The sequence below is a fragment of the Cibotium barometz genome, chromosome 15, assembly GCF_041138505.1.
Source record: "Cibotium barometz isolate CiBa-2024 chromosome 15, ASM4113850v1, whole genome shotgun sequence".
Taxonomy (NCBI): Eukaryota; Viridiplantae; Streptophyta; class Polypodiopsida; order Cyatheales; family Cibotiaceae; genus Cibotium; species Cibotium barometz.
In genome coordinates this window covers 48,505,410-48,515,851 of record NC_141060.1, presented here as the reverse complement: position 1 = coordinate 48,515,851, position 10,442 = coordinate 48,505,410, and the positions used below count along the sequence as shown (strand labels likewise).

General features: G+C 41.4%; 1 protein-coding gene across 1 annotated transcript; it reads right to left on the bottom strand.

Moving 5' to 3' along the window:
- Positions 1 to 8,705: 8,705 nt before the first annotated feature.
- On the bottom strand, positions 8,706 to 10,210 carry LOC147631395 (RNI-like superfamily protein). Its single transcript, XM_086809802.1, has one exon. The coding sequence runs from the start codon at positions 10,172 to 10,174 to the stop codon at positions 9,038 to 9,040; it is 1,137 nt and encodes a 378-aa protein (XP_086665928.1). The 5' UTR covers positions 10,175 to 10,210; the 3' UTR covers positions 8,706 to 9,037.
- Positions 10,211 to 10,442: the final 232 nt, after the last annotated feature.

Genomic DNA, 10,442 nt, shown 5'->3' with positions numbered 1-10,442 from the left:
TACCAAACGACTCAACGATACAAGATTTGGAACATTAGTTCACCATGCAACAAAGGACTTAGAGGACAAAAAAACTGATGAATTACGACTCCTCATCGAGCGCGCCTCAGAGATAGGTTTGTTGCCAGTAACTACTCGGGCCCCTCCTCAAACATTAACATTGTTTTTATCTACACTAACCCTCTCTCTCCTTCAATACGAGATTAACCTCACATAAGACCTTAGTCTAGAAAACCTCACACTCATTCGTCAAAATACGGAAAGAGATGCCAACCCCACCATCTTAATGGGAATCCTTCGGGGGGATATAGTACTAACCGACCCAACTAATATCTTTTTCTGCCCCTTACATCTCATAATGCTCAACCTTCTTGGTGTCGGGTGCTACAACAATCGGACATCTTGGATGACAGTGTTGATAAACTTGACGTTTTTATTCCAGATGATATCCCAATAACACCTGCCAACTCTACGAGGTTGTACTTGAGTCCTTGACATAAATGTACTTGAGTCCTTGACAGCTGCAGAATACGAGGGGTTCATCACAGCAGGAAACCCACTTTTAAAGCCAAAACTCATGTTCAAGGTGTTGATAGAAATCACACCATTTGAACCCACTTGAAGGATCATGCCCAATGCTTATTCTACAATGGAATCATGAAGGCAGCCTTATGTGCCTTACCCTCTCTGCACATGTAAAAGTGAAGCGATTCTCATGTCTGCTACAATTTTCTACAATTCTCGCCATCTACCTTCCTAGATATTACAAGCCAACAATAGCAAATGCTCACATGGATACGAGCATGGTGCAAAATTCGTGATCCAAACATCGTGGCTGCTGTCAAATTCCTTAAGTTGATCATAGTCCTTATCGATCAACCAAAGTACTTCTTGATCAACCAAGGTCCTTATCAATCAAACTCATCATTAAAAAGAACCCTGAAAAAGCTTCAATCACACCGGAGCTTCTACAGTCACGAGTTCGGCGACTAGGTCTTTCGACCTTGGTAAAAGATTCTGAGAACAGAACCTACATCAGGTAGGGGAGGATGTTAATCCCATTTTGGATTAACAAAGATACTCCTCCAATTAAGAACATTAATAAGTGTCATGTAGTAAAGACACTATAAAAGTTGTATCGAGATACTGGCCACCCAAGGCCTTAGTTAGTAAGTTTTGGGAATAAGGGCCAATTGTATAAAAGGTAGTTGTCAAATGAAATGACACAATCCCCCTTTGTGCTATGAGAACTCTTCTGCTTTTTTGAGAGAGAGAGAGAGAGAGAGAGAGAGAGAGAGAGAGTGAGAGTGTGCCTCGTTCATGCATGCATGTGTGTGAGAGAGTGAGAGATCGATTGCCTTGCATTCGTGGTGTGAGCGACTCCGCGCGCGGTGACAGCGTGGAGGTGGAGTTTGGAGGAGTGGAGCTTCCAAAGCGATCTTGGGTAGCCTCAAGGGACATGATCTCGAAGCATTGGTAAGTAACGATTGTTGTGTCTATTGCTTCTCCCATTTGGGGGTTGTGTGGAGTTCCCTCTTGGGAGGTGTGGTAGCCCATAACAGAGACCTCAAGGGTTACAAGCTCAGCCATTAGAAAGATCCTCATGAAAATTTTGGTTCACCAAGTAATCTCTTATTAGATATGTTCCAAGGGGGGTTTGGGTGAGCCATAACATTTTTGGCACCGCTACGAAAAATCATCCCTTGGCTTTTTCCATCGTTTTCTTCTAATCTATGCATTATCCATTACCCATTGTCTTGATAAGAAATAGCATCTTTTTTCCATCGTTTTCTTCTAATCTATGCATTATCCATTACCCATTAGTAGTTTACCATGAAAAAGATATGATTTTAATAGAGATTTGTGTGTGATTTGATAAGAAACAGCTCACTTTTTTGTTTTATAAAGAATGCCTTTTTGCTTAATTTTTAGCTTAAATAGTTGTTTTTGTTGTTGATAGTTTGGTTTTTAATGTTCCTAGGGCTTTTATATAGAGTTTTTTAGATTTATTTTTTTCCATTGCATCAAAATAATACAATAGAATATAATTTTTAGAGATTTTGAGCTCTCTTTAGAGTTAAACATAGAGCTAAAATCATTAATTTTTATTTGATTTGTGTGTTTTTTGTTTGATTTGTATGCATTAAAGTGTTAGCAAGCATTAAGAGTAGCTTAACCATTTAAAATCTTCTCAAAAATATTAAAAAACTCTTGGAATCGACTAATCTTTCTTAATTAATTGATTTTTGTCATTAAAGGGTGATTAATCCAGTTCAACAGGCAAAAAACTTAAAAATGTGTTTTTTGGGTCAAAATTGATCATGTAAGAGATTGAAATTAGTTTTTTTGGGTGTTTTGAGAACATCTAAATGCATCAAAACACCTAATTACATCAATTTCTTGATCAAGTGGAGAAATTTTTCTCTTTTGCTTGATTTTGCTTAAAGAGAAGAGACTAGAATTAAGAGTTTAATTAATCTCTAATTATAGATTAATTTATCTCTAATTAAGAGTTTAATTAATCTCTAATTATAGATTAATTTACACATTAGTTGATGCACATAGCTTAGTAATTCTATGCTCTATTCAATGATGTGCTCAATGGTGTGAATTAATTCGTGATTAGTGGTGAATTAGAGCTCTTAGTTAGTCTAAAAGGAGGAAAGATTAGTGTGAAAGGATTAATCTTTGATTAATTATTAAACATATTTTTTTATAACTCATTAAGACTAATGAGCATTGAATGAAAAGATGCTAATGAGTTGTCTAATTGTCCATTTTGGGAGTCATTTTTGAAGGGTGTAAGGGGATGTCATAAAAGTGTTAACTTTTTTTATTCCTACTTGTCTTTTTAGGAAAATGTCCATATATCCCCGATTTAAAATTCAAAAATATTCCCTCCACACAAGGAAATTCGAATTTTCCACTAGACTTCAAAACAAAATCGTGAAACGTGTCTATTTCACGACGTGAAACAGTCCTCATAAAAAACAAATCCATGAAACAGCGTTTCACGATTTAGCGTCACGGCTTAGCATTTCACGAATTAAGCGGTTCATGGACTAAGCATTTCACGCCTCCAAAAAATTTAATTTAATTTAATTTTTTGTGTGAAGTCCATTTCACGTCGTGAAACCCTGCTATTTCACGGCGTGAAACAGGTCCATGGGTTTTTTTTTAATCCGTAAAATAGTGTTTCACAATTTAGCATTTGACGGCTTAGTGTTTCATGGATTAAGCATTTCATACCCAAATAATAATAATATTTTATTTTATTTTTTTGCGTGAAGTTTATTTCACGTCATGAAACCCTACTGTTTCAAGGCGTGAAACATGTCCATGGCAAAAAACAAAATCTAAAAAACAGCCCTGTTTGAAGACTCATATCTCCTAAACCATGAATCCAATGAACCCGCTCTAGTGCTCATCTCATAGCCGGCATTGAGCTCTTCGAAATTAGTCTTGAGCGTCCGAGCATAAAACCCATCATTTTGGCTTCCGACCAGCAGCCTCAAAACTCGACCCAAAAATCGAGGCAAAAAATGACTCTTAAAGCACTAAAAATTACCCAAAATAGTCTCGAAAAAGATTGCGGACCATATTCGGGCTACTTTTTGAATTTTTAAACAACGAAATCAAGAAAAATTTAGAGAGAAAAAGTTGTAGTACTCCAAAAATACTACAACTCTCTCATATAGAGTTTTTCCAAATTCCTTTTGGAACACATTCAAAAACGGGCTGCAAAACAGGAAAAATCCTTTCGGAAAAAAAATCATCTTGAGACAATGATGGAAAATTGATTTTGAGACCTCCTCTTCCATCTGGAATGCTACTGGCATGCACTTTTTTCGAAAAAATATATCTAAGTTCGTTTACGTGCGTGTAGCGCCTAAACTAATTAGAACAAACAGACACTTGTTTAACCCAGCGAAGGATGCGCGAGGCCTCCTGGGACTGTAATGGGTTGTAACAAAACCTTAAAAAGCAAAAAAAAAAAAACACATTTGCTTGCTTATTAAGGAGCAATTAACAATGTCAAGATATGGCAACGATAGAGGGATTACCATGCCCTGAATTCTACACAGCCTTGCTTAAAAGCTTTGAACTAGAATCTCCAAGAGAGGATGAACCGCCTCAAAACCAAACATCCTTACTGCCTCTCAAGGTGATGGGCGAAACGTCTTGTGTTCATTGCCATCACTACGTCCATCCTAATCCCCAATGTGCGTACAATAGGCTTGTCTTTCTATACTGCATATATTGCAAAGCCTTTAGTCACCACACACGCCAATGTCCTAATTCACCTACCTCAAAACCTCAATCTCTTATGTTCCAAGCAAAAACAGTCCAAGGGTAGAAACTACTCAGGCAGTAATCACAGTGTTTGAGTGGACCAGGAGAGTCCTCATCTAGTGGTTCAGTTGATAGACCATGGAGTGGCAGGCTGCGTCATAATACCAGTCCTGCAAATGTGATTAGTACATCACATAAAAGCAAAGAGAAAGTGGTCCCCTTAGTATGCTTGACATTTCTGCAGGACATTCTCATGTTGATGGAGAGTCTAGTGACTCAGAGATGAGCCTTGATGAGGATCTTGGGATACCAGCTATGAGAACACCTGGTGTAAAGAAGGCTATGGAAGCCATGAATGCAAAGCTGCAAAGATCTGGGAGGAGAGTGAAGAATCCTGTGCAAAGGTTTACCTATGATGGTTATGTGGCACATCACTATGCATACATGGCAAAAGTTGTACAGGTTGTAGAGCCCACATGCATTGATGAGGCTGTTGGAAATGTGTGTTGGGAGAAAGCTACGGATGAGGAGATGGATGCACTATATGGAAATGAGACTTGGGATTTAGTGCAATTCCCTGAAGGCAAGAGAGCCATTGGATGCAAGTGGGTGTACAAAGTAAAACATAACAGTGATGGAAGCATAAGCAAGTACAAGGCTAGATTGGTAGCCAAAGGATATGCGCAGACATATGGCATTGATTATGAAGAAACTTTCAAAGAGAGAAAATCTTCTAGAGAGTGGTAATTCAGTTTTTAAATATTTTTGGATGAAAAAATCTCTTCTTATTAAAATAAGTGTACATACACAAGCACACATGTGCATATATATGCAAACACATACATGCATATATGCACACACCCACATACACACACATCATTTTTTAATTTCTTTTCACGTTCAAATTTTAAATCATTTTGATGGCCCGACAACTTTCCATAAAACACAAGAATATACCTTGAGCTGATGCCACACAGAATGAAGTCATCATTAAAAGTTTAAAGACTGCCAAAGAATAGGAATCAAGGCTAACAACCATGGAAGGCACAATCAGAGCAAGACAATAGTTAGAACAACCAAGGAGAATGAGTCCATTAAAAATAGGTCATAAATACAGTTTCTATAAAACGAACTCTCGTTTTTCCACATTGTTCCACCAAGATGACAACAGTGAGAGTTGTGATAGCAGTGGCTGCGTCAAAGCAATAGTCTTTACATCAGATGGATGTAAAAAATGCATTCTTGCATGGGGATTTGCAAGAAGAGGTGTATATGTTGCAGCCACCTGGTTATGAGGATGTGAGTCACCCCGAGCATGTTTGCAGGAAAAACAAGGAGCAACGAACTATCGACACCAATCTCTCTCGCTCTCATGAGTTACCCAAGATATATCTTTGCTTTATGTACAAAAGTCCATACCAAGACTCAAAAGGCCAATTATATACTTGGCCAGGTATTCACATTACGCTAGACATTTCTTAAGAAGGACCAAAATTGATTGGACTTATAGAGTATGTGCGATTCATCAAAAGCTTATGTTTGTTATTTTAGATTAGCTTGGAGTTACAAATAGACTCTGTGGTAGAGCAAGATTATATCTGTCAAACTATAGTTAACACTATTATAGGTTTCCAAATGTGTTTTAGTATGCAATCCATCCTCCGTAAGCCAGACTATTCCTAAGGACGTCTTCTTACGCTAGTTTTGGAGTTACCGCAAGAACACAACTCAAGTGATTGATCAACATCTACCACTTAACGATTGTTGGAGAACCATGCACCCAAAGTCAAAGTTTGGCACCATTGGATATGTAGACGCAATCTTGGGATTCTCAAACTCTAGGATTTCTCTAAAGAAGGAAATTGCCACCCAAGCATATGTATATGGCTTTGTGTGATTACTTGGTCATGCAATGTAGGAGTGTGGCAGTGGTTTAGTGCAATCAATATCATGTTGTAAAAGAGAGCATTAGTATAGAATTAGAAAGAGTTAAAGACCAGAAAGGTAACCTTAGAGAGCATGGCAGCTTGACTCATAAGCTTGTCAAGTTTCTCCTTGAGCACTCTGCCTTTTGATACCGCTTTTTTTCGCAGTGCTGCTTTAGACAGCTTCCTTAGCCATAGCCACTTGTTCACGCAAGCTCTTGATCTCTGCATCCCTGTCAGCTATGGCCTTTTGTTGAAGTTCATGTGCTTGGCTACAAGATTCAATGTGTCATCATATTTAGCCCAAACCTTGCCATAGGCTTTTTTTGCTTTCAATCCCCTCTTCACTACAAGATTTAGTTGCCTGAAGGTTAGATTCAAGTTCTCTTTACTTGTCAATTGCCTTTGCAAACTTTTCTATGAGAGAGTCATGCTATTGTTGCAATTATTGAAGTTCTTGTTCCCTGATAAGGCTTGTTTAGCTTTGTTGGCTTCCTGTCGTGCTACTTCTATTTATTCTTGGTACATGATTTGATATTGTTGTGCTTCATCATGAGCTTTCTTTGACTTGTGACTATTGCAAAGGGCTTCTTTCAACTGCTTTTGGGTGTCTCGGATTGTAGCCTTATGCCTTATGAGCATAGCTTGGGTGGCATCTAGCATTTGGTTGCTCAGGTTTAAGCCTTATGCCTTGTGAATATAGCTCGGAAAGGGCTTCCAACTACTTTTTGGGTGGCACGGGTTGTAGCCTTATGCCTTGTAAGCATAGTTTGGATGGCATCTAGTGCTTCTACAATAGAACCGAGTGGTTTTTAGAAAAATCCATAAGCTTTGGATCCACGGCTTATAGTTCATAGGCTTCACTTGTCATGTAACTATTTTGAGTCTCCTTGATGAACGTACAAGCTAACCTTAGCTGGTCACCAAGTGTTTGTGTCAATACCGAGCTAGTTTCAACTTTCTCCCATATCTTGTGTTGTTGTGCCCTCTTTTGCTTTGCCGAGTGTGAGCTTTGGTAGCTGCACTAGGGCTTCTAACCTAAAGCTGTCACTGCCACTTTGTAAAACAGTGGTTTGCAGTGAACCTAACTTCAGTTGTTCCAATGGCACTAGGCTCTGTTGTTGTCCTTGCCCTTGCTAACCATTTTGTGAAGTAATGGTTTACAGTGAAGCTAACTCCGGTTGTTGCAATGGCACTGGGCTCTGTTGTTGTCCTTGCCCCTGTGGTAGTGGTTGTTATGTTGGCTCATCTTGAGGCTTGGAAACTTCCATCACAGCTCATCAACATAATATTCTTACTCTTCATGTGTTAACAACGGATGCGTGGCTTTTGGACTTGAGTAGCCATTGCAGAGGCTTGTTCTCTCATTCTTTTGCCCTTTAAACTCTCCCCAAAGATTTGTCTCGCATGGTTGCGGCATCTGTTGTGTTAGGGGCCCCGTTTGTTCTAAAGCCTGTGCACCCATCTTGGTGCTCACACAGCCCAGCCTATGGCTACCCTGTAACTGTCTTTGCTCCCTCTGTTGGTTGCAGTTTCCATAGTCGACAGAAACAGCCAACTCACTGCCCATAAGTGGGTGCTTTGCAACAGCTGCAGGACTGCGTCCCTCTCTTAGCCCCCCTTGGGCTAAGCCGTACAGGGCTAGATTGCCTCTTGGACCTCTCCCACATACCGGGAGCGCAACACATCGGCAACCCCGTCGTTTCCCAACCCACCATACCTCAGCAAGATCAGAAATCAGGGATTTCCTTGGAGATAGTGCTTTTTCCTCCTTTCTGTGACACAAAACCTACAAGCTCCTGCACCCGAGTTCCATAACCGTGCTTTGATACTAGTGTAAGGTCTCACTTGACCTTGCTCAAGAAATCATGTGACGTGGAACCACATAGGAGCAAAGCTTAAGGCTCACCTCCCAGCCATAGTCCCGAGCTGGAGACCATAGTTACATCCTGGGCAGAACTCCCCCGCTGTAACCTAGCATCCCATGCCACGCTACACCCTACAGGTGTGGTCATGGTGAGCACCCCCCGATGGACCATGCGCTACAAGTCAGACTTGAAGATCGTAATAAGAATTGAGCTTGGGTTATGCTTATATATGCCACTGGGCTCTATTATTGCTATAATTTGCTAATAACCCTATAATCTATAATAACTATGCCTCCAATTATAAGCCTCCTCCCGTGTGGGTTGGATATCTCCTACTGGGCACCTACTATGCCTGGCCTTGGCCCGGGTGCCTAGTATGAACCTGACCTAGATGTAATACATCTGGATGAGATAATTTCTATCGGTCTTGTCCATGCTTGCTTTGAAGATTCACACATGAGTTCCCAGAAAGACAGTGATCATGGCCTAGCAATGAAGCTGTAGCCTTCACCTTGGCCTTTTGCAACTTTTGCCATGGTATTACAATGGTGCAACCAACTGATTGATATCAAAACTTGAAGCATGGAACAGAAAGAAGTCCTTCCATTGATACTTTATATGTTGGTATAATGCACAATTTCTAAATCATCCAACCATGCTTTGATTGGACTTATCGTTTCAAATACAACACCAACCTTATGAAAAGATAGCCAACTGATCTCCTAAACTTGACACAGGCAGAGTGAAATCATGGTTCCATCAACGTCTCCTTAAAACTCTTTACAGTGTACATTATGTCACAACCACCTCAGTGGAGATGTATATATATAAGCATGTTATTCCCTTCAGATTCAGTCGGTGCTGATGCCCCATTATAAGTGAAGATTAAACTGTTAACATCACCAGCACCAGCAAGGACAATCTAACCCACCACCATGCTAAGATGTCATTTTACTCCATTTTCATGGCATTTAAAACTCCACGAATATCAACTTGGACGGCAGGACGGGATACCTGGAAAAGTTTCAATGCCGCAGGCGAGAGTGAGGAGCAACCATAGATGTAGAGGCAGCAAAGACGAGGGCAGCCATCATGGATGGCAAGCAAGCTGCGGTTGCAAAACTGCCGGCATCGGTTCACATCCAGATTCTGAAGCTTAGTGGAGAAGAGAGCCAATGCTTGCCAGCCATGGAATGTGACCTCCTGGCAGAGGGCCATGTCGCAAACTCTAAGGTGAGGGCAACCCTGAGCAATCTTCTGCACTGAAGAGTCATCAAGGATCCTACACTTTCTGAGGCATAGCACCTCTAGCAGCTTGCAGTTTTCACCCATCTTCGCCAGTCCAGGTGGCCCGAGCCTGACACCGCTTCTGGTGTCTCCCATGTCCAAGCTTTGCAGGGACGTTGCCACCTGCAAACCCTCTACTAAGCCTGAATCACTCAGTTTGCAAGCCTCTGCCTGCACCTTCCTCAACCTCTTGCCATTTCGGAGTCCCCATCCTTCTATCTGGCTGCAATAAGAAAACACCAATTTTTCCATGTTCTGACATCCTGTAAGAAGCTCATCTATGCCAACATCTGTGATGAGCTTGCAATGGGAAACATCCAGGTACTCCAAGCCTGTGCAGCCATGTGCGAGAGAGTGCAATCCGACATCGGTGACCATGGCGCATAAGGTTAAAGTGAGGTGGGTCAAGGAAGGGCATCCATGGGCCAAGTGAGCCAGGCTCTTGTCGGTGATAGAAAAGCAATAGTGCAGGTGAAGGGCTTTCAGCTGGGCGAAACCCTCGTGTTGGAAAGCTGTGAAGAAAGCGTCAGACAGATTAGTGTAGCGGAGGATTGAGATCTGGAGGATTTCTGGGAAGTTCTGAAGGGCGTGGAGGAGGCGGTCCTGGAGGTGGGCCTCCTCGCCTACCTGGTGTTGGGTGAAGCGCAGCGAGTGGCGGGAGAGAGCCTCCAGCGCCCGCCAGCGGCGACAGGTGAGGGCGACGGCGTCTCTGTCCTCTTTGCAGTGCAAGTGACTGAAGACTACCGCCAAGCATTCATCCACCACGTCTTCCACCGAGGTCTCCTCGGAACACCTCTCCATTTCATTCACACAGGGCTGGAGCCTGCTGGGACTAGCACCCTCCGTGTAATGTGTTTTTTTTTTTTAATACACCTCTAATTTCAAGCTTTTTATTTAAAAAAATCCGAAAAAATCCGAAACTCAAGGACATTATTTCAACGTGTATTATTTTTGAAAACTAGAGAATAAGGGCCAGAGTGCATGATTCTTAGTGCATGCGCTTTGCTTGTTGTGTGAGAGTGAGCAAGAGTCAGAGAGGTGAGTCCTTGTTTTGCTAGTGTGGGAAGTA